This window comes from Cottoperca gobio, chromosome 6 (assembly GCF_900634415.1).
Source record: "Cottoperca gobio chromosome 6, fCotGob3.1, whole genome shotgun sequence".
Lineage (NCBI taxonomy): Eukaryota > Metazoa > Chordata > Actinopteri > Perciformes > Bovichtidae > Cottoperca > Cottoperca gobio.
The window spans coordinates 14,841,740-14,868,622 of record NC_041360.1 but is presented as its reverse complement, the minus strand read 5'-3'; the positions used below and the strand labels follow the sequence as shown (position 1 = coordinate 14,868,622).

Sequence of the window (26,883 nt, the reverse complement as noted above, 5' to 3'; positions counted from 1 at the left end):
AGATAGACCTTATAGATACAGGTTATTACAACATTTCAAAACCAGCCTATTTGGGCCACCTTGACCTAAGCCTGCGACGAGGATCTCACATATTGGGATATATCCTCTGTTACAAAATCATAGACCGGTAAGATCTATGTTTACTTTTTAAAGAGGAAAAGCGTCACTGCAGCAGTTACTCCTTAAAGAGGAGTTTTGTTTTTGATTCTTTCACTCTAATGACAGTGAGCTGGTGTTGTCTGTCACATGTAAACGGTAAAGTGCATGATGTCTCTCTTCTGTCACCCCACAGGAGGAGGGGCATCCTCTCTGGTCTGATGGTTCAACCTATAACTTGACGGACACTGTGATTTCATTACTGCCAGCCAATAAAACAGACTGTTTTGCTCTTCAGAGGAATGCCACGGGGCCAGGATACTTTCTTACTCAATTCTTCTGCAACATCCCCTTACCTTTCATCTGCCATTACCAGAGTAAATCATTTGTGTATATACATTTATTACCACAGAATTTACTGCACAGTCTTGAGGAGTTGTCCTTTTACATCACATTACATTAAGCTGACACTTTTGTCCAAAGCAACTTGCAGTAAGTGCAAACAATCATGAGGCTAATGCTCCGAACAGTAAGAATATTCCAAGTACATTAGCTTCAAATAGGCCCAAAGTAAGCTAACTAATTTAAGTACTACATACAGAAATAAGAAGGTTTCTTCTGTCCTTAAAAGATCACTTGTTAAATTATCAACTCACTTTTACAAAATACATATTTTTTTTATCCATGATCTCATTCAATCTCAGGGTATACAAGTTATGCAAAACACTTATATATATCATTTGTGAGTGCTTCTTTCCCTAATTTTTCCAATTTTTAAAATTTCCCAAATTGCTATAATGTCACTCTGCTTCTACCTCTTTCACAGCCCCTCCAGCCCCTGCCTCATTCTTCTTTGACCTGGTCCAGGTGACAGAGCAACAGGTAGAGCTTCGTTGGAGTGACCTCTCACCCTTGAACTCTCTTAACATTTCATCTTTTGAGATATTCCTTCAGTACCAAGAGGAGGCAGATGGAGAAGGTGAAGAAGATAGAAACATGAAGTCAGAGGAGAAAAAAGGGAAACAGAGTCAGAGCCGTATAAAAAAAATTGTTATGGCTCCCATTTCCCCCCCGTCCAGAGGGGTAACTGTGGCAGGTTTGTCTCCAGGGAGCGTCTACTCTTTCACCCTTCGAGCCTCTCATCCTGCTGGCTCCACCTGGAGCTTGGGACAAACACGGACTGCATACACTAGTGAGCCTGCTGACAACCTGTCATACACATAAATTACACAAGCAACATCATGTGTTAACAGATCACTTAAAAACTTTATGTTCTCTTTCTTACAGGACCTCTTCCTCCTCACAATATCACTGTCGGCCCCATTACCGTCAGTCAGATTAGTGTCCACTGGATGCTGAAAGATCCTCAATTAAAGGTCGGATGGATATTTGTTGTGCGCTATGTGGACATGTCTTCAAGACAAGAGCGCATAGTTGGAAAGACCAACATCTCCAAGTTATCTGAAACTGGTGAGCTGCAGTCATACACGGCTGTGATTGGAGGGCTGGAGTCTTACAGGAAATACAGGGTTGAAGTTTACACAGTCACCCGGCATGGGCTAGAGAGCTGTGGACAAGCGCCTGTGACTGTGCAGACTGGTAAGCATGTAACAGGCCTTTTTCACAGCAGACATTTTGACTTGTCATAGTAGCTATAATATTAGTGATGCCTCTGTTCTATTCAAGTGTCCTATTAAGCTTTAATAGGGAGGCAGCATCCACAATACCAGGACCCTGAAACAGGCAATTCAATGGAACTCAGCCATCCTTCTTTTTTTAAATTATTTACACAGTTACATGTCATAATGTTAAAATTATTCATTTCAATTGCTGGTAAATTTACAAAGGTATAGCTTGAAAATCTAGGGCAAAATCACATTAAAGTTAGTTTGCACTGATTCTCTGATAGTGCCACTGTAGATCATTCTTCACCAAGACAGTACAATACTAAGGCTGAACAATTAATCAGAATTTTATTGAAATTGCAATATAGACAAGTGCAATATCCAAATAGCAGGAGGCGCAATATTTGTCCAAAGCAAAATATTTGTCAGAATACCATTCTGAATGAAGCATTGCGGTGCTTTGGAGACATTGTATTATACAGATTTAAGAAAATAATCTTTGTTTGCTACAGATCCTCGCAAAAAATCTCACCATGATCCTTTTAATATATATAATGATGCACAATTAGATTAGATTCATTTGTGATCAAAAGCATTCATTACTCATCATTCATCTCGCTGTCATGAAGAGGATAACATTTCCCTTCTTTATAGATTGATTTGCATTGTGTCTATTTTGAGTACAGTTTGCATAAATAGCACTCGGGTGACCTATTTTTGACAGATAAGACAAATAATTTGGAAATGTTTTATGATGTACAGTATGATCCAAGTAATTGTCCAAACAAAAATCATGCAGAACTGTGTTATGTAGATCATTTTGCTTTGACCCAAGTTACCTGACAACTGCATAACGTTCTTCTTTTGTGCCTCTTAGCGGTGAGGGCCCCTAGTGGTCTGGTAGTGTTGAGCACGACAGGAAATTTGACAGTCTGCTGGATCCATTCACCTGATGATCCACCAGATGGTTATTATATCATATCCCACCCTCTCATTTACCCCACTCCAACCTCACTGTGGATAAACCAGTCCAGTCCTGGTGCACACTGCGTAAATGAGTCTGTGTGTTATAAGTTGGGCACATTTACTCCAGGTCAGACTTATGAAGTTGGAGTAGTCTCTCTGAGGGGAAACGACAGGAGCAAGAGGACCAGAGTCATGCACACCACAGGTTACAGAAACAACAATACTGCCACAATTGTCAGGTGCCCGTATGGACATTGAAACATGTTTTGCTTGACAAATCATTCCTCCAAAATCCACAGTTTTATGCACAAATCTGTTCAAAACTTTGTCTGAAGCTAAAATGAGGCCTTAGTAGTCGGAGGTAGCCGGTGGGTACCTTCCAAAGTTACAGCTTTGTGTTTCCCCAGACAGTGTGTCTCTGTTGAGTTGCAGTGGGAAGGATAATAACAAACAGGCTGTAACTTGAATTGATTAATTTAGAAGCTGAAGCCTCCTATTAGCATGTTTTAATACATTTGACAGGAGGACTGTGGACATTCGTCCCCCATGGCCAATATGAACATGAAGAATGATAACAACAAGCAAAACTTGTTTCAATGTTCAAATGGCCACCAGACTATTGTTTTAAGACTGATTTGAAAAATTATGAACCTCTCCCTTAACAACGTAGACAGTCATTTCTACCATACTAGCCATTTTGTAAACTATCTTTGTCTCTGTTTCTCCCTCTGTATGTGTAGATCCAATGCCAGTTCAGGTAGCAGTCCCTCTTTCAGTTGGCACAAACTCTGCACAACTGTACATCCAGTATCCACAGCTGGGTCTGATCGATGGGGCGAAAGTATGTGTATGTCCAGGACTGTGTGACAGTGTATGTGATGGATTATGTGGGTACGCATGTGACTGGTACTCCCTCCCTGCTGGTGTTCATATCATAACACTTAGCAACCTCAGTCCAGGATCAGAGCACCAGCTCAGGGTGTACAGCACAAGCCGAGCGCAGATGGGACCACCTTACTACACCCGCCCCATTAGAACAAGTGAGTTACCTCTGTTTATGCTGCTGTACCGCATACTAATGCACATACTAGTCACATCGCCAGTGACAGCAGACACATTCGAAATGCTTCCAACTTGATGGATGATTATTCTTTGTTATTGTATTGTAACTTGTCATCTTTTCTGTTCTCGTCATCTTTTCTGTTCACGATTGTACAACAATAGCCATCGTCTTATGGCATCACTTAAAATGACTTTTTCTTCATCTCTTATAGATTGCAGCAATTAGATTAGGTCAAGCCATTCTAATATTGGTATCCCTTAACTGGTTACCTTTGTGGTATTCATTTAAAGGTTTTTGTTGATAGGCCTCAAGCTATAAGACCAATGTAATATTTGTATGATAGATATTGAATCTTGTTATGAGCCATATAAATTAGGCATCATATAAATTATTTACAATTTTAAATATAATAGTTCATAGATTACATTCTAACACATCTATTACTCTTAGAATCTGCAAATATGTTAAATATATGTCTAATATCGTTCTAATACATTTCTCTTGTCTTGTTCTTAACGAGCACTATGAAAGTGTAAAAAATAGTCTTATTCCAAATCATTCCAAGGGACATACATGAGGGGGGTCCTCTGTATATTTATATCTTGTAAGGAGTCCTTAGTTGAAAATTGTGTCTGTGTTAGAGGACTAATTGCAGTCTGGTTTGTGAGATGTGGTTTGTGATTTTAGGTCTGGCTCCTCCTAACAGAGTGAGGGCAGGTGTGGTGACAGATTCATCCATAGAGCTGCTTTGGGATCCAGCACAAGGACAGGCTCACAGCTACGAGGTCGTCTGCCTCAACTGTGACCATTCACGCATGGTAAACAAAAAAACAACAAAAAAAAAGCAAGTTTTCCCCTGGTGGTGACTAGTAGTTAGCATAACTATCTATCAAACATTAACCTCCCCTCTTCGCCTCGAACTAATGCAGTTGCTGTAAGAATTATAATAAGGCTCTTTGATCATATCATTTGTGTGCTACAGGTGCAGAAGGTGTTCAGTCAGAGTGCAACGTTTTCTAGTCTGACTCCAGGCATGCTCTACCAATTTGCAGTACGAACAGAGAAGGAATCCTTTACAGACAGTTCCCCTGTCACCATCAACATCACTGCAGGTATACACACACACACACACACACACACACACACACACACACACACACACACACACACACACACACACACACACACACACACACACTCACACACACGCTGCTCAATTTCTATTCCAACTCACTAACTACGTGTAATGTTTTTTTATACGCCAGTTCCCAGCCCAGTGGAGGTTTTTTTTGTCAATAAAACCACATCATCAATATGCATTCGTTGGAGTATGGTGAGGGGAGTAGTGAGCGGACTCATCCTGTCAATCAAAAACAGAACATCCAGCCAAGAGCTGATCATTTCTCATCAGGAAGCCAGGTCAGTCTCACTTTAGTCAGCCAGTGCACAAATGATTACAGTTGTATGAGACTGGAATTACAATCAACAGATCCAAACTTTATTTTATAACAACAACTGCTGAGTGCAACTTGGATTACTTTGTGTGTTTACAGATCTTACAGCTTTGAAGGCCTCGCTTACGGAAGCCAATATGCAATTGAAGTGATAAGCACCAGCAGGGAAAGAAGCAGTAAACCTGCTACTATGATCCTCCATACTTGTAAGTTTAAGACATATGCAGTATCATGCACCAATCTCAGTTGTGTGTGTGTCCACTTTTGCATGTGTGGGAGGGAGGTAGACAGAGAGAGACAGAGAGAGAGAGAAAATGATTTTGATTACAAAATGAATGTAGCAGGAAATGAATAGTCAAAATAGAGCATACATTTGCATACACAACTTAAAATACATATCTGATTAAGAAAGTAAGATTATAAAGACAAAGTAAGGAGTAAACCATGAAAAACAAAAAGGAAATAATCTGTCTTTGGTTTCAGCCTTAATTTACTTCACTGATAGCATTTTATTACAATATTGAGTTAGAAATAAATCATTGTCACACTACAAATTAAAGCACAAGCTGTTAAGCAGAGAGGGACCAGCTCAAAGAGAAATGATCTTTCTTTGCGTCATTGCTTTTCCAATGATAATGCTGATTATACTTCAATTACCATTCCATTACATGTAAAATGTACTGAATAAATGATTCATATTATTGTACAAGTCTCTCACACCTGTGTATTACTCAGAGTTACAGACGATGATTATGAGTCAGTACATCGTGTCACATGCTAATAGAAATATTGTCTACAGTCCCAGAGGTGCCACAGGAAGTGGCTCTTTCAGAGCAGGTAGTGACGTCTGTGTTTGTCACCTGGAGACCACCACCAGGACAGGTGGAGGAGGGCTACAAGGTAAGACAAAACTACTGCACCTGTTCAGCTCCAAGTAATAATGACACAAGGAGAGACAGGCATTATAGGTTGGTACGCCATAATTACTTCCGGACTGATGTGCATCCTTGCCATTTGTTTTACACACACATCACTCAATTTATTTAATTTCTTTTCAAGAAAGGCCTCTTACGTCAGGGCCTGCACTCACCTGTTGGATACTTAGCAACCGTGTCGGCATACTACAGATTTGGTTACCAACCCTTTAAAGATGCATGACCTCCGCGACCAGAGCCACGACCAGGGAGAATGACCAAGCACATTACATGCACACACATTACACACTCACATCCACAGAAATAAATGACAGACATTAGTTTATATACAGGATTGGCAAAGCATTGAAACTTGGAAAAAGTTTTGTAAAGCTCTAAAAAAGTGCTCTGAAGATTTATTTTTGTTTTTCTCAGCTTGTTTTTGGCCTGCGGTCTGTGGACAGGAAGTCCTGGATTGAGGTGCTTGTCCGGAGAGCACGTTATGAGATCAGGGATTTGATCCCGGGGTCAGACTACGCTGTCAGCATTCAGAGTGTGCTTGGCTCAGACACCAGTCAGGCAGTCCACAGAGAGTTCAGCACACGTAAGAGACACTAATGCATACAGGCACACACACATACAGAAACAGAAAGGCCGAAATGATGTCAAGTATTTCAGAAAGCTGTTGGTGATTACTCAGTTAGAGCATAATAATACAATTGTGGTGTAAAATTGCAACAAAAACAATGTTTTCCAGGCCCTGCAGGATTATGCGCCCTTCATGTAGTCAACATGAACTCTTCTTCTGTCTCTGTGAGCTGGGACCGTGCGTTTGGAGAGTTTGACTTTCACAGAGTCACTGTGGCCAACACGTCCGCCACAAACACACTCACCGTACCCAAGGAGGAGCAGGTTGCCGTGGTTACGGGGCTGGTGGACGGCTGCAGCTACAACGTGAGCGCTGAGAGAGTGAGAGGAGTGAAAGCGGGGAGCGCTGCCTTTCTGACTGTAACCACAGGTAGCGATTTCAAAAAAGGGCTGCAACACCTCATTATTATCATCTACCCAGATTGCCTTTTCAATAAATTACTGAAAGTGTCTCCACCTCTCTGACTCCATTTCTCCCTTTCCTGTCCTTCATGAGTGCCAGCCCGTGTGCGAGGAATGCGTGTTGTGAATGTGTCTGCACGTGCATTCTCGCTACGTTGGGAGCAGGCGGGGGGATGTGTGGATCATTACCGAGTCAACCTGCTACCAAACCAGGGGAAAGTCACAGTGCACCCTGCACACGACGGATACATTGAGGTACACACCCATACCCAATGAAACACACGCTGCTTAGAGGCAATAACAAGGCCATTTATGAATTTACACTTAGTTCATCACCTAATAAACTCATTGTAGATGCTTGGACAACAGGAAAGTACAGTTCTCCTAAATACCATCAATGTACCGAGGAGCGCCTGGCATTTTAGAGCTAGAGTTAGCTGATGATACTGAATGTACAAACTACAGGCACACACAAACAAGCATTATCTCTCCTCCCATTCAACAAAGTCCCGCCCCCTGCCTTCTCTTCCCGGCTGCCAGGTGTCAGATACCCCCCAAAATGTAACCTTACACACCACACACATAGAGTGCACAGAGCATAGAGTTGAGTAATAGATCTCATTATTTATTAAGTTTGCCTCATGAGCTCAACCCTGAATCATTCATTTGCTTAAGCAGCTCTCCCTAGAGAGAGAGACCAGAGGGAGAACATTAGCCTCGTGCTAATGAGAGGACCCACTGCCTTCCCTGGTTAGCCGTAAACATTTTGGAATACCTCAAGACCAAGAGCTGTTTATAAGCAACACCTGGATAACTAACCATGTGATCTTTACTCATGTCACTAACTAGCTCCTAGACCTGGAGTTACTCCTGTTCAGATCAGTGGATTACCTGTAGATCACTGCTAACAATAGTGCACTAACACTGGATGCAGCTCTACTGGTGAGGCCTCTAACCTGCTGTGTCTAAACTAAAGCTAACTCTACTACCCAGCATGGCCATCTTCTCACTCATCCTGCTGCTCACACTCTGCTTGGGACTGGTACACTCACAGGTAAGAATTCCACACTTAATAAATGGCATTGCTGTGCATATATATGTTTATATACTAATATACAGAACATTATTATATCACTTACATTCTGTTCTGTTCTTATAAAATGTTTGATCATATTTCTGGGAGGTAACATAAGGTATTAGGGCGACTCATCGTCATCCAACGTACTGATGTCACAGGTGGAAATATTGGGTGCAACACACACTAAAGCAAAAAGACAGGCAACTGTTCTTCTGTCATGCAGACATTGAAAGAAGTGCAATCAACAGCAGAAACAAGCTGTCATCCATTCATAACCACCCACCTTCATATTGAGGATGCAAGGGTTCTCTTCAAATTGTTGTGGTGATTCTTCACAAGGCTACATAATAGAATACAATAACTAAAGGCTGTGTCCTTAGGGTTATTGCAGATGTTTAGATGTATTCTTGCTTCTATTTGGGGAGATTTTTTAGATGAATACTGTATTTTACTAATATGTTCTACAGTATTGATTCCCACCAGGGGTAGCGTACAGTACATGGAATACTTCTGCAGTTGTTCGTATAAGTATGTTTAAAAAAGACTATCCACGTATCTTTCTTTTTAGAAGGAAAATAAATACTTAAATATTGCTGAAACAATTAGTCGATTACTTGATTGACAGAACCTTTACGAGCATTTATAAGCATCTTTTCGAAAAGAATGATCTAGTTCTAAGTTCGCAATTATGAAGATTTGCTGCTTTTCTTATCTTAGCTTTTCTTTTTCTTATGATAGAATATCTGCCAAAACCAGCAATAAACAATAACAGCGAAGACAATTAACAAAACAAGTAATGGCAAAAAAAAGCATAACATCACCTTGGGCTTTAGGAAATTATAGACCATTTCAGCCATTCCCTTATATTTTTATATAGCAATATACACTTATAAAAAAAATAAACAGTGTTAAATTACATCCAGTTAAAATCTAGTGACCAAAACGTTTTTTGGAACATGACGATTAAAAATATTTGAGCTACAGTATGTTACTGATTTCGTGTTTTTGTGTTTTCACAGGCCGATGTGACCATTGTCAGTCCGGGGACACCATACAGTGTAACGGTCACAGCATCCTCCTCCTCCAACATCAGCCCTGGAGTCAGTCGCATGATCAATACTAATGAGAGTGGTGAGACTTGCACACACTGTTTGTTGTTGTTAAGATGGGTTTTGTTTTTGGGTGTTAGAGTCCCATCAGGTTCTCGACTGCCCTCTGCTGTTTAATTCAGTTCCTGTATAGCACATGCAAACACTCACTGAGGGAAAGGAGTCAGTGTGTGTGTGTGTGTGTGTGTGTGTGTGTGTGTGTGTGTGTGTGTGTGTGTGTGTGTGTGTGTGTGTGTGTGTGTGTGTGTGTGTGTGTGTGTGTGTTCTCCGTTCCCTGTTTAATTCCTCTTAGGTAACTTAAGCCTGGGCTTTTGAACCGCAGGATGAATGGGTCTGCAGTGAATGTCAGTGAAATGCCACTTCTGTGTGAGGCCTTATTCATTAGAGTTCGACCTAAAACACACACTCACAGACACACAAACACTCACACTCACACTCACAAACACAGTCACACATACCCTCGAAGGATCAGTCCCCCACAGACAACAACACTATTCTTCAAATGACTCGGGTACAGTGTTCTGTTGAGTTTTGATATACAGAAGTTGTTATCTAGCGAAATATATCTGTATTGGATGTTTGCTGTATTGATGGTTTGAACACGGTAGAGTGAAGATGAGACTCTTCTCTTCTCTCCTTCACACGCTTCCCTTCTTCTCCTGCAGTTCCTGGTCCACCTACGGGCCTAGAAGGAGAGGCCGTGGGCTCTAATGGTATTCTTCTCTCCTGGATTATGCCATCTGATGTAAACAATATTGAAGGATACATCATCAGGTATTTCTTTGTTGTCTTCTTGGAAAACTGATTCAAGATTTATTTGTGTCCATTGGCAAGGGTCCACACAGACCCTTGAGTGAATCTCAAATTCACAATCCAGGAGAGCTTTGTTGTCTTTCTCTATGGCAACACAATTGCAGTTGCAACTGCCAATCAGGTGTTGAGTCATCATGAGATCATGAAAATAAAAAACATAGAACTACCATATATACAAATCCAATTAAAGAAAAAGGGAATGGCAATAAATAAAGGAAAGAAATAACACATACATATCAATCACATATCATTGTTGTGAAATACTAATTTAGTGTAACATTTATAAACTATATGCTCTTGGTTTCTTTGTACATTTAGGCCTCTATGTGTATTGCACACACTGTATTTATCTTTTTTCTTCTTTTCTTTTTTTATAAGAAAATAACCCTTTGAAAATCAAACTCTACTTAATTTAACTTACTCTTCACTGTTCTCTCCACCGCTGGCAGTTTTGCACCTGACTCCAATATGATGTCAATCTTTCACTGTTGAGTCTTTCATCTAGCCTTGTTCTGTTCATAAATGTATAATGTGAGTTGGGAGATGATAAAAATTGACTAAAAACTGATTTCTCCCTGTAGATACAAGGAGGTGTGCCCCTACCCCGATCCAACCTTCACACAGGCGACCAAGTTCCTGGACGTCCCAGAGACCCTGCTCACTGACTTCACCTCAGGCTCTACGTACCACATTGAAGTAGGACACAAGATTCAAGATTCAAAACTGTATTGCCTTCACAGGGTCGCTGATAGGAATTTGTTTTTGTGAATTCAAATACAACCAGCCAAACAATAAAACCTTCATGCATTAGAAAAATATTATTAAAAAATTAATAACATAAAAATTCCATGGCTATGAATTAGTTGTCGAAGTATATATTTAGTAAAATATTTATATTTAGTAAATACACTCAAGCAGAAACCATTTAAATGTCTCTCATAACAAATATATTCCGGGAAACTGTCCTCCTGTATTATCATGTGGACAGATCCCACTGGAGCAGATTATTCTCTTGATCTGGCTTAATACTGGTAATTGATCCTGATTGCATTATTAATCAGGTAAACAGATCTATGGATCAGCCATGGCTCTTTCCACTGTCTGTTGTCACTGAGCTTGAATGTGATCGTGCTTATTAGTTTTCAGAATTCATCAACCCACAATGACCTTCATACAAATGGATTTTGACAGATTGACACACATCGTGATTATACCCGCCTTGTGTGTGCTTGTGTATCATGTTACTACATCTCACCTGCGAGCTACTGCACAAAGCTGAGCTCACTGACTAGGAAAGTTATATTCATGTTAATATTATCTTAGCGGTAAAACATAAATACTGTAAGCTTGCAAAAAATATCTTAACGCTTTTTAAATCTATTATTTAAGTATTGTCAGTGTATGTGTTGTAGGCAAAAACTAAAAGCAGTAACACAAACATTATGAACATAGTTGTATTGATAAGTAGACATTTTGGTTTTTCATAGTGCTCCAGTATAAATGGGATGGTTGAGAGGGTTGTTCCAGTTGTGATAATTGCATTGAGATTAGCACCTAATCGGGATCTGTTGAATGCCCTATTGACAGGAACATGAATTAATCATAATTAATACTATCTCACTCACTGTCCCTTCAGGTAGCAGCCGTATCTCCAGCTGGAATAGGAGCCTTCAGCAAATCTTTATACATAAAGACCGCGGAGTCTCGTGGGTGTTCATGCACATGCACAGACACACACTTGCATAATTTTCTCAAAATCTAAAACAGTAATAATCTTTATGTGTGTTCATTAATTTGTGTGTGTGTGCGTTTCATGCAGCCCCTGGCCTGGTGACGAACTTGACAGCGTTTGCTCAGAACCACACCTCCGTCATGGTTACCTGGTTCCTGCCGCACCGCATCAACGGCCTCATCACAAAGTTTGCTGTCAAGGCTAAACACGCCCGTACTGGCCAGACGGTCCGCACGCTGGAGGTCAATGCAGAGGAGATCATGACCGGGGCGCTGCCTCACTGCAATGTACTGCATTATACTGTCACTCTCTGTCTTTACAGCTGAACTGTTTCTGTCAGGCCGATCATGTGTTCTACATAACCCTCTGTCCTGTATCATTTTGTATGTATAGGATGCAGCTGATATCCTGTCCCGTGCGACTCTCAGTCCCTTGGAGATAACAGCATCGTCTTCACCCATCACCCTCTCCGCCGTGCCTCCTGCAGCCTCTTGGAGTGTGCCCATATCAATTGGAGTGGATCAGCTACGACCTTACACTGCCTATCTTTTCGAAGTGTCTGCCTTCACCTCTGATGGAGAAGGACAGATAGCCTCCACTATGGTCCGCATGCCAGAATCAGGTGTGGAAAAAGAAGCAAACCGGGCTGTAGCTTTTGTTTAATTTCTGTATTAGTTATTAGACTATACAATCTTTACCTCATGTATGAACATCTCTATTTCTGTGTTTGTCTATGGCAGCCCCCGAAGACCCGCCACAAAACTTGTTAGTGTTGAATATGACGTCTAGATCAATCTCCGTGTCCTGGAGCACTCCCAACATTATCACAGGAAAATTCACCTACGTGCTCTACCTTTATGGACCTACAGGTTATTGAATATAAACTCCTGAGCACACTTGCATGCATGCATAGACAAACTCCAACTCTGAATTGATCCATACAATTTTCTTTTTCTTCTTCATCCCAGGATATTTGTATGAGAACAGCACAGGAGAAATGAGGTTTGCTCTGATTGGTTTGACCCCCTACACAAGGTACACGGTGGCCGTCCGAGCCAAAGCTTCTGGAGAAGTGGGTCCAGCGGCGCAGTATGATGCAATTACAAATGCCGAAGGTGAAACTACTCAGATACTAATGTACTAACACATGTATTTTTGCATTTACATGATTCCCTATGAATTCACTTAAACTTATAACAAACTTAACAACATATGTTTAGTTTTTAGATGATTTTTGTGAACATTAAATCACACAAAACTACAGAAATTTCAAGGATAACAAAATAAAGTCTAATAAATATTTCCAGCAAAGAGTGTTTTGTGTACTTCTATGTCTGTGTCTTATTCTCTCTGGCTCTATGTGTTTGTTCGTGTGAGTAGCACCCAGTGCAGTGCAGGGCTTGATAGCAGAAGCTGAAGATTCAGTTTCAATCCGAGTGAGTTGGAGAATCCCTGCCCGGCCCAATGGTCCGATCACCCAGTACAAACTGCACGTTCTGGTTGGCGACATTCTGCTGCAGGACATCACCCTCACTGCAGAAATGGTAGGCCAGATGTTACAGATACAGTATGTAAAGCCGCCACAAATGTATCCCATCACAGCTCAGTACTGTTGAAGATTCGGTTTTAAAGGTTGGATGAAATTGTTTTACACTGTAAAAACTCCTTTTGATGGCTTTCAAGGACACAATGTCATAAAACACCGTGCAACCGATTAGACTGTCCTCTAAGAAAACATATGTGAAGCTACAAATCCATTTTACAGAGGCATTCATTAAGCTCATTTTAAGTATGCACTTTAATATGATGTAACTCAAAATAAAAACACCACAACTTTATATATTAACATTTTGTTCAACAGTCATTTTCTCAGTTTATTATTATTTCAACAGTTTGTATAAAGTTTACAAACTTTACAAAAGGTAGTATTTTTGACCCACTGGTAATATGGATTGTTCTGCACTGATGCTGTGTCCATCATTTAAATGCTCTTCTGTGAATTGACAACATTTCCATAATCATTGTGACTATTATAAAAACATCCTCATATGCAACCTGTAAGTCCTGTCCACTGTGTACTGATTCAAGTAGACATTCCTTTAAGGTCTAATAAGCCAAAATGATTGAGAATCACTGCTCTACACTGCACCCAACCGAAAGACGTCAAAAACTACAGTCAGACTATATAATGTATGTTTTTCCCCTTCAGAATACAACTGGTTCGTATGAAGAGGTGACACTCCCCCCTGATGTCCACAACAATCCAGGGTGGCGTAAGAGAACAGCTGAGCTCAGTCTGATCACATCCCCGCCAACTTTCACTGCCACTATTTCTGATCGCACACTGCCCAAGGGTTCAACTGTTTCCAGCTTCACACAAAGAAGAAGCGCTGACAACATCACTAACACCGATGCTCAACCAACTGCTGCCTCCATGGTCACTGAGAACCCAAGTACCAGTTACATTTCTGCTTCACACTTTAACAGCACAAATATTCAATCTTCTGACTCTGCAGTCCCTGGGGATTCTGCATTTTCTCTTACCTCTGTGCCACCTGCTACGCCTCCGCCCTGGCTGACAAAGCAATCACATGCTGGGGATATGACCTCCGATTCCTCCCCCTTGGCCTTGACCACAGGCCAGCTCCGCTTGTCCACACATGATGCATCAATTACAGGACACTTTTCAACACGCAATGCAGCAGCTTCCGGCACTACAGGTGGGAAAGAACTAAACATAAACACTGCATCTCTTAGCTTCCTGCAGCCCTTGAGACAATGATTTTTATCTGTTCTTATAAATCATGTGTGTGTTCTCTTGTGTGTCCATCTGTGTCTGCATGCATGCCGCAGGTGTAACCGTGAGAGAGGAGGTGATGGACATTTTGTCTGAGGAGTTGTCTTACCTGGTGACCGATTTGAATCCCTTCACCGAGTACACGTTCAGGGTCACTGCTTCCACAACAGTGGGAGAAGGTCCTGCAACAAATATCACTGAGAAGACCAGGGAGCAGGGTGGGTGGTCGCATTACATTACACATTACATTACATTGAATTAGCTGATGATTTTATCCAAAGCGACGTACACTAAATGCATTCAACCATGTGGGCACAACCCCAAAGAGTGCAAGAATCAAGCAAGTACATAAAGTTAATCAAACATGCTGATCCACTTGTGCATTTAGAGACAAAAAAATATATATATTTGATTGTTTTTATAACATGTCATTTGGATTAATCATTCATTTAAAAAAAACCTTGAACTGTATGTTTTAAGTCCCTAGCTCAGTGCTCGAAGTGTCCTATCAAAACATCAGCTCCACCTCCATACTAGTGAACTGGGTTCCACCACTCAACCCCAACGGGCGGATCACACATTACAGTGTCTATGGCCTCAAACTGCACAGTGATCAGGCCCTGAAGTGGGTTACCGACACTACCAGCACCTTGATAACAGGTAGAGTAATCACCTTTTCTGTACAGCTCTATGCAGTCACTAGAATCATTGTAATACAGTTCTGTTCCTTTCTAATGTATAGATTTGGACAAGTATACTGGTTATAAGATACGTGTAGCCGCATCTACAGCTGTGGGAGAGAGCTCTCTGTCTGAGGAAGATGACATCTTTGTTTTCACCTTAGAGGACGGTATGTGCTGAACACAAACTGGATACATAAACTAACACAAGGGTCAAAACATTTGTTAGAATACGAGTAGTGGAAGTAACAAAGATTAGATAATGAATGTTTGATCAAATAAAAATACCAACAAATTTGTTATTGTCATTGATTCAAAATAATGCAGTTAAAACTGTACAAACTACAGAAAGTAACAGCTGTTGGGGGTGCCCAGTGTGTGGCATGCACGCTGGCAACAATTAAATGTCAGTGAATGAATGTCAAAGTGATAATAAATATGTATTTTTTAATTACCAATATATAATGTGACGCTAGATCAGATAGACTATTTGATTGATTGATTTGATTGTGTCTCAGTTGATGATTTATCAATTCAATCCCATTTTATTTTGGATTTTTTTTGTCCGTCCCTTCCTCAGAGCCTGACTCCCCCCCTGTGAACCTCACTGTGGTTGAGACCAGCCCCATCACGGCCACATTGGCCTGGTCTGCACCAGAACAAGCCAATGGGATGATCCAATATTACGAGGTCCTGTATGAGAACGAGTCCTACTCTGAGTTGATGAACTCATCCTCAAACACAACAACTCTAATGAACCTGAAGCCGTTCTCCTACTACAACGTGACTGTGAGGGCGTACACGCGTTACGGCCACGGCAACCAAACGTCCGACCCTTTGTCCCTGCTGTCCGGAGAGGACGGTATGTTGATGGATGCACCTCACCACGCGATTGCTAAAGCTGCAACAATTAGTTGACTTATTGATTTGTCGATTGACAGAAAAATAATCGCCAACTATTTTAATTTCTTTTTTAAAGTCTGAAAATGCTGTTTTACATCATATTTAACTGAATATCTTTGGGTTTTTGACTGACAAAACAAGACATTTATAGTTATCACCTTTGGCTCTGAGAGACTGGGATAGGACATTCTTCACTGTTTTCTGACATTTCATTGACTAAACAATTAATAGATTAATTTAGAAAAGAATTGGCAGATTACTTGAAGAGATCTGAAACTGATATTAATATTATATGATAATGATTAAAATAATCATTAATTGCAGCCCTAGTGAATACACACATATGAAAACAAGTAAAAATATCAACTGTTCAGATTTGATTAAAGGTGAATCTTCTTGCGTTCTCTCTTCAGTCCCCGGCAGTCCTCCGTATGGCGTTACTTATGAGTCTGTCAGTCCCAGCGAGGTGAACGTGACCTGGCAACCTCCTCTGCTGCCTAACGGGGTCATCACCCACTACAGCCTGGAGCTGTGGAATTCCAGTCACTACCTGAACCTCACCTCCCCAACCAACAACATCCACATCACGCATCTGAGAAAATATGCAAACTACCGCGTCATGGTGCAAGCACACACACGTGTGGGGCCCGGAAACTACAGCAGCGAGCCGCTCAACATCACCACACTGGAGGATGGTGAGAGAGAGGAGTGGGGGGAGAGAGAGGAAATGGGAGGGTTTGTTTTCAGATCCAGGACGCTGCACGATTACATCATGAGTTCGAAGGGCACCTGATTAAATCTGACTTTCTTCTCGTCTTTTCCTCCTCAGTTACATCTCTCTGTTTCAGCTCATGCTAATGGTGTTACATCACAGGTGTTTGATGCCACGTGACGCTCGTGTCTCCTATCAGGACTGAGAAGCACAAACAACAGAGTCCTTTTCAACTAACCGGTTTTCATTTCAGGGCATTATTCTGTTTCTCTCTGGGACGTTCCTGAGGGGTCGTTCGAGGTTCTTATTTGCGCAGTGCAAATATATGTTTTATCCCTCATCAGTGTCTGTATTGATAGGCCCATTCTCCTGTTTGTATTATGTTATTGGAAAGTCTTTCTCCTGCATCTCAGCCCCAGACACATCTCCTCAGTTCCTCCATGCCAGGAAGTTGTCAGACTATGAGGTAGAGTTGTCATGGCAACCACCCCTTGAAGCCAATTCAGACATAATCTACTACAAAGTCAGAGTTTGGTGAGTTTCTTAATCTACTTCTCTCTGTCTGTTGGACTCTAGAGGTTTAAAAAGAAAAAACAGAACATGTTGCAACATAAATGGTGGCTCTCTTTGTTAGGAATGAAACGACTGAGCTGTGGCAGAATGTGACCGGGACTTCAGTGGTTATTAATGTCGACTCAGAGAGTCGCTACAACGCCACTGTCTCCAGCTGGACCAGGCTGGGTGATGGAGGAGTACTGATCTACATCAGCTTTACCACCATCGATGCAGGTGCTATATGATTGTGATGATAACTTTATCATCCTTACAGAATATTTCTTTACCATGCATTTGTACAAAGTGTCTCCCACTTCCTGAATATTTCTCTGTGTGTCCTTTGTGTCCATGTTCCCTGGCTCTCAGAACCATTTGACCCCCCGCAGAATGTGACTTTTGCAAATGTGACCACGTCATCCGTCACTTTGCTGTGGCACCCGCCTACTGAACCTAATGGAATCATTGTGCACTACACTATTTACTACTCTTACAACAACACTCTGGCAGAGCAGGTGAGACACGTAAACTTTACTGTGTTGGTCCCATCACACTGATCTCATGAACCTTCTCCAGCAGCAGGCAGCTGCTTTCAGCTAAACTCGCTGTATGCTACCTGCACAGTACCAAAAAGCAAAGTTAGTGACTAGCTGGTGAATAAAGTGACACATATTTCTCTCAGGAGTTAGTAGAGATCAAAACAGAGCTAAAAGAGAGAGAAGGTTGGACACAAACACAACTCCAAATTAACCCTAATGTTGCTTCGTGTCTGCTGAATGTGTAAATAGCTAACTAATACTTACTCATAGCTAATTGCTAAGACATGCATCGTATCAACTTTATAATTCCAAAATATGTCAGTGCTGCGTTAACAGCTTGTTCTGTTGTCCCCAGGTGGCCAAAGAAAATCATAACGAGCATCAAATAATTCCTCTGGATTCATAAAGGAATGACAAATATGTGATGTTATGATGCTTTATGCATATGACTATAAAAGTAACCCACTTAAAAAATATATGAGATTAAAAAGATGCTTAATCGTCAAATTTGCATTTGTTCTTCCATGTATGTAAGAAAACATGGGAATACATGAGTCGAAAGAAAATAATAGATACAGATGTTTCCTGACTGCTTGTGGTGGATGAATACACTTAATGTTGGGTTTTCCTTTCATTTGTCAATCATCTGTTTACAAAACACACATTTTGCTCTTGTTTTAATGCCTATTTTAGTGTGTGAAATTAACCTGAAGTTCTTTTTTTCTCAATAGAGGGTTCCCATTTCAGACTTACCTGCACCTGCCTTTCCTGATTCAGCCCTCTTCTACATTCTGACTCGCCTGATTGGGGGCACAAACTACACGCTGTGGATGACCTCCAGCACAGTGCAGGGGGACGGAGGGGTCCAGAGCGAGCAACTTACCCTGTTCTTACCAGAGGACGGTCAGTCAGACACATACACGAACACACAATCCAACATACACCAATATAAATAAGTTAAAAAAGAATAGTAATAAACATGCAATACTACACATAACGCCAGATAATTATTGCATACAATCATTCAAAGTCTTACTGGAGGGTGAGTCTGCACACTTTTTTCAAAACTCTTCAACTTACAAAAACAAAAATGACATAAAGACTCTGCGATTGAAGAAGTGACTTTCAGCCTGTTAGTGAAAGGGGATAACAGTCAGTCTTGCAAACTGGCTCTATTTTTGTCCGCCTGTGACGCCTTGAAGACAGCCAGTTTGCGTTTCCTTTTGCGAAGCATGACGAAGGTTGTGAGGGATTACAAGACAGAGAGAACACAGAAATGTTAACCATATGATGACAGAGGGAAATAAAAAGCCTGCCGTGCTTTGAGAAAGTTTGTGCGGTGCTCTTTCTACAAATGCATTGTTGCCACGTAAACCAGAATTTGGATGTAATATTTAGCTGTACTCCTCAGTGTAAGAACTGAATTTTGTCTGATCTCTTTGTTTTTATGTTATTTTGGGAAAAATGGTGCAGACAGCCGCCACCGACTTTGTCACACACAGTTCATATTTGTATGCTGTGATGTATTTTTTCTTGTTTACATAGTATTCTCTGTGTCTGAAGAGTACTGCTCATACTGACTCTGTATCTCTGCCTGTGCTCTAGCTACTCCCTCTCAGCCAAGTACCGGATCTCCAGGGCTCCTTGTCTCTCCGGCAAAGCCAAGCCCCCCCTCCTGGGCTCACACCCCCACTCACACCTGGCCCCTCACATCCACTCATTCATCTTATGGATCTCTCAAGTTTTATCTCCCCTTTCCCGTCATCTCCCCTTTTTTTCTTCTCTGTGTACCATGCCTTATTTTCGGAGGGGCTGAGACGATGAACAGGATGAGTATTTTCTCCTCAACCTCTTTCTTTCCCAAGGTTTTCAGTTTGCGACTTTCCCTCCTAAATGCCTCTGTATGTCTCTGATTGTGCTGTTTTTATATGAATTTTTAAAGGATCTTGTTTCTGTGTCTGTTTACTGGGCTGTTTTACTTTGCTGTGTTCCTGTGTTGTTAAAGCACTGACATGCTGTATTGTTCTCCTTGATGTGCTGGTGTTGATTTACTCAATTCCAACAATGCTGCCAATAATTATGACGGTGCTTGTGACAGATGATGATAATGACGATCATGATGATGACTTGTGCGCTGTTCATTTTCCCTCGAGTGTCAGAGTCTGTATGTTTGATTGATGCCCTAATTTACGGCCTCATAGTACAGTAAACTCACATCAAAATGCTCGTTTTTACTCAGTGTTGTCACTGGTAGATAATAATAGTAACACTGTTCTTCTTGTTTCCTTCTACAGTGCCAAGTGACTCGGTGAAAAACCTGACGGCTCAGATCTTCAGCTCCACAGCCATCATCGTCAGCTGGGACCCTCCCCTGGAGCCGAACGGCCGTCCCTCCTACCTGCTCACCTTACAGGAAGCCAGCGTCTTCTCAGACTCATCCAACCCAGGGGCTCCAGCTGTCAACAAAACCATCAAGCATACCACAACTGACAATGTCTTTCTATTCACCAGACTGAAAAAATATTTCCCATATGTGTTGACTGTTACCCCGGCAACTCGTGCTGGCGCTGCCTACAACCATACTAGCACAATGTATCTGAGAACGGATGATGATAGTGAGTTTATTTGCACAAACATTCACTTATGGAGTATGGTTCATGTATTTATTGTGAAACCGTTTCTCCTCAGTTCCTAGTTCTGCTCCAGTGCTGGTGTCCACCAGGAATCTGTCGTCGTCCTCTATCGCAATGGTCTGGCAGCGCCCTCTGGAGGCCAACGGGGAGATAACAGAATATATCCTCGGACTGTTTGGCCCAGGGGGCTCCAACACAACTCATACCCCCGACACCTCGTTCATCCTCGCCAACCTACTTCCATACACAGCTTACAACCTCACTATTACGGCTGCAACGCGTAAAGGCTCAGGGCCTTATCTGCTGCTGCAGCTGCACACCGATGAAGGAGGTTAGTTTGAAAGCAGGTTTAAAATGTCGGTAACATTTTCTATGACATGTCTATGATGCATTTTAAACATGCTTACAATGCACTATAATCTGCTTATAAGCACTGTATGATTGTAGTTATAAGCTACATACATACTACTACTATAACAAAATTTCATAATGTTTTATAATGGTAATCATAACACATTATGAAGCATTTTATAAAGACTTATAAGGTCAAGTATTATAATACCTTATCTGCAATTATCACTGCCGTGTGCATTATTCACTTTTTATCAACGACTCTATTGTGTACTCGCCACTTTGCTTTCTTGTTCTTTTGCTTTAACAAGGTACATTTCCCCGTTGTAGGACTAATAAAGGATTCATGACTATGATTATGATTATAACAGTCACTGACATTTATTTTCCGCAAGGATCATATAGTGCATAGGTCTTCAACAGGGGGTCCACTGAGGTACTGCAGCGGGTCGTACAGTAGTTTGTAGATAAAGCAATTTTTCTTTTTCTTTTTCTTTTTCTTACAATTTCTTTTTTTTCCTTTGCGCATTCACATTCCCTCCTCCGCTGTACTTCACGAAGGGCGGCGACACACACCTAAAGCCAGAGACAGAGTGGAGGAAAGGAGAGGGGTGAACTAAAAGAAATTTGCGCCACGAAATTAGATTATCAACGATGGGAATTATAATACACTATGAATAAAATAAATAAATGTCAGTGAGTGACCAGCAATTATGAAGTATTATGATACTTGACCTTATAAGTCATAAAATGCTTTATAATGTGTGATTATTATTGTTCTAAAGCATTATGAATATTTATGAGTGCTTATAAACATAATTATACAGTATTATAAGCTGATTATAATGCATTATAAGTATGTTTATAACGCATTATAGGGGGCGATCTAGGAAGTACTACCAAAATGTCTCTCAGAGCCTAATTAGATGGTATTTATTCATGAAACTACGGGTGTATGTCTACTGTCTGTTTAAGTCTATCTTCTTCTTTAACAGCCTTACTTTGTGTTTCAGGCCCCATGTCTCCTCCCCGTAATATGACTATATATAACCACACAGCAGTTTCAGTGTGGCTAAGTTGGGAGCCTCCTCTGGAGCCTAATGGAGTGGTGATACAGTACGGCTTCAGGATCCGAGACCTCATCACACACACCATCACACACAGGGTACCCTTAATTTCACACACCGAAAGCTACTCCACAATAACAACAACACGCTCACACATACACACACTCCAGAGAACCACAGAGTACACACTGTCACACTTACGGTAGCTCTAATTTCACACTCCAGATACCACTCAGTAACATTATACACACGTGCACATACTGTATGTGTGCTAATACAATTAGACATGATTTGTGTGTGTGTGTGTGTGTGTGTGTGTGTGTGTGTGTGTGTGTGTGTGTGTGTGTGTGTGTGTGTGTGTGTGTGTGTGTGTGTGTGTGTGTGTGTGTGTGGGTGGGTGGGTGGGTGGGTGGGTGGGCGCACGCGCGCGCGTGTGTGTGTGTGTGTGTGCACAGAATTCCTCAGGGCCATGGACCACAGAGAATCTATCAGGCTTCAGGCCTCACAGCTCCTACGAGATCAGTGTTTACAGTTACACCAGAGTGGGCCATGGGAATCAGTTCAGCAGCCCTGTGACCTTCACAACTAACGAGTCAGGTAAAGTACACACTGTCTTCACACAGGGGATATAACACTGCTATAAACCACCGCTCAAAGTCTGTGGTTCAAAATTGATTAGTACAGTATATTCATTTCAATTTGAAATACATTATTTGTGCCTTAAGGGACAGTTAAAGGTTCGTAAACATAAAAACAGTCAAACATTTCATCCACATGCATCAAAAAAATACAAAACGACAGTAAGAAGTTCAAAGAAAAAAACCAATACAGGCTATTTAAAACTGATGCCATTGGCTTAAAGTAGTCATAAAGGGTATGTGTGGAGTCACTGATAATCACACAGGCCGTCCCATTGCTGTGCAAGGGATCTCTGCTTTTTTCCAGTACGACACTTTACAATCAGTAACCAGTTGTTATCCTTTTGACAAATGCATGTAAACTAACACAAATGTAAAACACATAGCGCTAATAAAAAATGTCAGTTTTTTTACTATCTACTCCAAAGAGATTTAGTTTGTGTCTTTTTCACAAGCACATCTGTATATCATTGTGAAAAAGGCTCAACAGCACGGCTTCCCCTCAAAAACAGAAGAGTTTCGTGCTGTGCAACCAAAATGAAATAGATAAGTGGTAATTATAAAAGAAATATAGAACAAGTTTAAGATAAAGCTGATTTTCTTTATGGTTCCACATAAATGATGTACAAGGATTTCTAATAGCAAATCTGTAAAGTTTGTCTGCAGACTGCACATTTGTAGTTTCCAGTAATTCAGGTTCCTGTGCAAGGACAATGTGTGTAGCAGCCCTTTTTTTGGCATGTGTGACAAAATAACCAAAGGCCAATGCTTGACTACATGTCACTGGCTCACCTCTCTGTCTGCAGTGTCTGATGCTGTTGGGAACCTGTCTTGCTCAGGAGTGAGCTGGGATTCAATTCAGCTGTTTTGGGAACTTCCAACCAACCCTAATGGACAGATAATTTTTTATGAGATTCTAGTGGAGGTAGACTCGCAGTCCTACACACACCAGGCTCACACGCCAGAGTACACAGTGACGGGGCTGTCTCCAGACCAGGAGTACGCTCTCACTGTGGCCGCAGTCAACTCTGCAGGACCCGGAGACGGATATAATTGTACTGCTTCCACTCTCTCCGAATCAGGTAATCAGTCTTATTGTATTGTGTAGCATGTTAGCTTCTAATTGCTAACATACAGTTATATGAATACCTGATTCAATCCACTTTGTCCCCCCTTTACAGCCCCCGCTGCCCCTCGTTACCTCACCATCTTTCAGGTCACACCTAACAATGTGACACTTCAGTGGGCTGCACCGCTTTCCATTCCAGGCCTGCTGAAAGAGTACCACGTCATTGCACAGCTGCTTTCAACTGTTTGCGAACCAAACACTCTAACTACTGAGCAGCCGGACCCAGAGGACGATCTGACCTCAGACTGCGTGGACTCTAATGTCACAGTCTCAGTGAATGTTTCAGACGGCATTGAGGAGAGCCTCAGCGTCACACTCCAATCCATGGCTAAGTACAGATACTACCGCTTCAAAGTGGCGGCTGTGACCAACGCTGGAGTTGGAGAATATACACAATGGAATTATGCACGCACATTGGCTGGAAGTAAGAACATCACAGTGATGATAGGATCTTTTTATGTTGCCAAGGGGAATGTTAGTCAATATTTGACTAATAAATCTGTGATTTCTTCCCCAAGTATTCCAGAAATGTTTTTATTGAGAGATTGATGTCTGGTCCGTTTCCCTGCGCACTTGTTCGTTGAGCTGTAGATCCACTCGGGTGTCCCAAAGGTTTTCAAAAGCACCGTTGCTTGTAAGTGCCCATCCGTGCTTTGGTGTCTCGTTGCTGCCTTGGTTAGACAACTCAAGTTTCCAAACCCAGTGTGGCTCCGAACACCAAATCGATCAGTTGTAAATAGCAGGCATTCCCAGCAGTACAATTTACACTGCCTCTCGGAGGCTGTGAGCCGGGGGTACCGCTGGTAATTAGTCATTTGAAAGTGGCGGACAAACCCTGTGATAGTCTCGCTAGCATCGGGGTTGGCCGTTCTCTTCTCACGATGTCTAGCTTTTCTTGAAGCCAGCAGAGAAGGCCTTGCCGGCCCTGACGGCCCACCACTGGTAATATGGCCTCTGGCATCTCCTTCACAAGACCTAAATAAATTTGAATTGTATCGCAATATCATGAAAGATCTTAATGTCTTTTTATGATATAGTATTGTAACAATTTATAGCAATGTAATAATAAGCGTGCAAAAATCTGGGGTTTTGAGTCGCTCAGACATTCAGAATCCAGCATTCACAATGTTTTGTTTTTTTGCTACCCCGCACTGTATGTGTCTTGTTAAATCCTTTTATTAATAATATTGTTATTATTCATTTTTATAATAATAATAAACAAATAACAGTAGTAGTAGTATTCTTACAATAGAAACTGGTAGTATAATTTATAAATAAAGAATTAGCAATCAATTTTGTCACCCCTGTCCACAGCAAAACATCACAACTAATTAAAATCATGTGACAAGCAAAAGCCATCTTAGAGGCCACATGACCAATACAACAAAAACATGGCTGACATTCAAAGAGGTTCCAGCCAATGGCATGAAAGTATCAATCACCATTAGCATGATAGCAAATCAGAATTTAACATTTTAATATAATTTTTAAAGGCTTATTCATTTTTATTTAATAGCACATCATAAGCATTCTGTGCTTCTCTTTTCTCTTCCCTCAGACCCTGATGACCCTCCTCGAGACCTGAAAGTGACCCCCACCTCCAGCGGCCTTCGCATTGAATGGGACGCTCCAGCAGTTCTCTCTGGACCAACTTCGTATCTTGTGCAGGTCACCTCATTGAGTTTTGTTTTTATAGACACACGCACAAATATATCACCAAGATGTTGTTATGTTGGTGAGAGTTTGTGCGGTAAATTGCAAACAATATGAAATTACTCCAACTCTGCTCATCCACCTACAAGTATTAAAATCTTTCCATATCCTGTCATACCAGGTGGATGGTCCTGGTTTCAACATCAGTTCAGTTCGAGCTCCAGGAGAGTTGACGACTGTCGTTGTTACTGAATTGACTGCTTTCACTCGTTACTTTGTGACTATCACTGCCTTCACTGGTCCATTGGAGCACGCTGCTAGCAACGGGAAAGCCATCGGGCCGATTGAATTTCAAACGCTGGAGGAGAGTATGTGGACATTTACATTTTAGGAGTAACAAGCTGCTTCCTACCTGTAAAGATGACCAACACATCTATTATTATTTCTCTCTTGTATCATTTCTACTCTGTCCCCAGAGCCCAAAGACCCTCCCAAGAACGTGAGTGTATCAGTAATCCCAGAGGACGTGAACCATGTGATGGTGACTTTTACCCCTCCAGAGGAGCCCAATGGCAACATAACGGCCTACTTTGTGTACATCTACGAAAAGGACCAACTGGTCAAGAACATCAGCCTTAATATCACCCAAAGAGACCAAAATATGCTAACTGCTGTCATAGAGGGCCTAAAGGGAGGACATAGCTACAGCATGCAGGTGAAGAACACACACACACACACACACACACACACACACACACACACACACACACACACACACACACACACACACACACACACACACACACAAGCAAACAGCCTAAGTTGAACTCTTTCTGCTGTCTTCCCTCCTTTCTTCTATTCGTCTGTTTGTAGATTTCAGCAAAGAACTCGGCTGGTATGAGCCCACCCAGCTCACATGTCCGGATAACTACAGGGATCACAGGTACAAGTCCCTCTTTTATGTGTGTGCTCTGCACCACTCTACTGTGTTTCTCCCTTTGTTGTTGCAGCAGTGCAGCACAGCTGTGATTATTGCCCCTGCACAGTATCATTGCTCACTACAACAGTTTGCAGGCCTGTTCGGAAAAATGTAACTCAGCAATAACGACAGATGTATGTTGAAGATGTAGAGGACTGTGCAGTGGGCTGTTTATCATGAGGTATACTCAACAACCTGTGTGTGTGTGTGTGTGTGTGTGTGTGTGTGTGTGTGTGTGTGTGTGTGTGTGTGTGTGTGTGTGTGTGTGTGTGTGTGTGTGTGTGTGTGTGTGTGTGTGTGTGTGTGTGTGTGTGCGTACTCCTCTGTGTTCACACGTGCGTGTGTTCCAG

The 26,883-nt window shown here is 41.6% G+C and overlaps 1 protein-coding gene across 1 annotated transcript in view; it reads left to right on the top strand.

The window, feature by feature from the left end:
* The window catches only part of ptprq (protein tyrosine phosphatase receptor type Q), a 37,251-nt gene that overhangs the window by 1,873 nt on the left and 8,495 nt on the right, over positions 1-26,883 (top strand). Inside the window, exons 6-47 of the mRNA XM_029433930.1 lie at positions 293-473; positions 923-1,288; positions 1,384-1,695; positions 2,599-2,892; positions 3,428-3,727; positions 4,438-4,568; positions 4,733-4,862; positions 5,016-5,169; positions 5,304-5,410; positions 6,004-6,104; positions 6,554-6,722; positions 6,876-7,136; positions 7,263-7,423; positions 9,266-9,377; positions 10,021-10,129; positions 10,750-10,864; positions 11,805-11,874; positions 11,988-12,187; positions 12,294-12,522; positions 12,641-12,769; positions 12,869-13,015; positions 13,281-13,444; positions 14,110-14,620; positions 14,754-14,915; positions 15,178-15,357; positions 15,440-15,547; positions 15,958-16,239; positions 16,694-16,975; positions 17,406-17,526; positions 17,627-17,781; positions 17,914-18,059; positions 18,815-18,986; positions 20,378-20,698; positions 20,772-21,047; positions 22,081-22,232; positions 22,590-22,731; positions 23,579-23,854; positions 23,954-24,325; positions 25,460-25,569; positions 25,736-25,922; positions 26,031-26,269; positions 26,428-26,497. Of these exons, the coding sequence (XP_029289790.1) occupies positions 293-473; positions 923-1,288; positions 1,384-1,695; positions 2,599-2,892; positions 3,428-3,727; positions 4,438-4,568; positions 4,733-4,862; positions 5,016-5,169; positions 5,304-5,410; positions 6,004-6,104; positions 6,554-6,722; positions 6,876-7,136; positions 7,263-7,423; positions 9,266-9,377; positions 10,021-10,129; positions 10,750-10,864; positions 11,805-11,874; positions 11,988-12,187; positions 12,294-12,522; positions 12,641-12,769; positions 12,869-13,015; positions 13,281-13,444; positions 14,110-14,620; positions 14,754-14,915; positions 15,178-15,357; positions 15,440-15,547; positions 15,958-16,239; positions 16,694-16,975; positions 17,406-17,526; positions 17,627-17,781; positions 17,914-18,059; positions 18,815-18,986; positions 20,378-20,698; positions 20,772-21,047; positions 22,081-22,232; positions 22,590-22,731; positions 23,579-23,854; positions 23,954-24,325; positions 25,460-25,569; positions 25,736-25,922; positions 26,031-26,269; positions 26,428-26,497 (8,206 nt within the window). The remainder of the gene's footprint in view (positions 1-292; positions 474-922; positions 1,289-1,383; positions 1,696-2,598; positions 2,893-3,427; positions 3,728-4,437; positions 4,569-4,732; positions 4,863-5,015; positions 5,170-5,303; positions 5,411-6,003; positions 6,105-6,553; positions 6,723-6,875; positions 7,137-7,262; positions 7,424-9,265; positions 9,378-10,020; positions 10,130-10,749; positions 10,865-11,804; positions 11,875-11,987; positions 12,188-12,293; positions 12,523-12,640; positions 12,770-12,868; positions 13,016-13,280; positions 13,445-14,109; positions 14,621-14,753; positions 14,916-15,177; positions 15,358-15,439; positions 15,548-15,957; positions 16,240-16,693; positions 16,976-17,405; positions 17,527-17,626; positions 17,782-17,913; positions 18,060-18,814; positions 18,987-20,377; positions 20,699-20,771; positions 21,048-22,080; positions 22,233-22,589; positions 22,732-23,578; positions 23,855-23,953; positions 24,326-25,459; positions 25,570-25,735; positions 25,923-26,030; positions 26,270-26,427; positions 26,498-26,883) is intronic.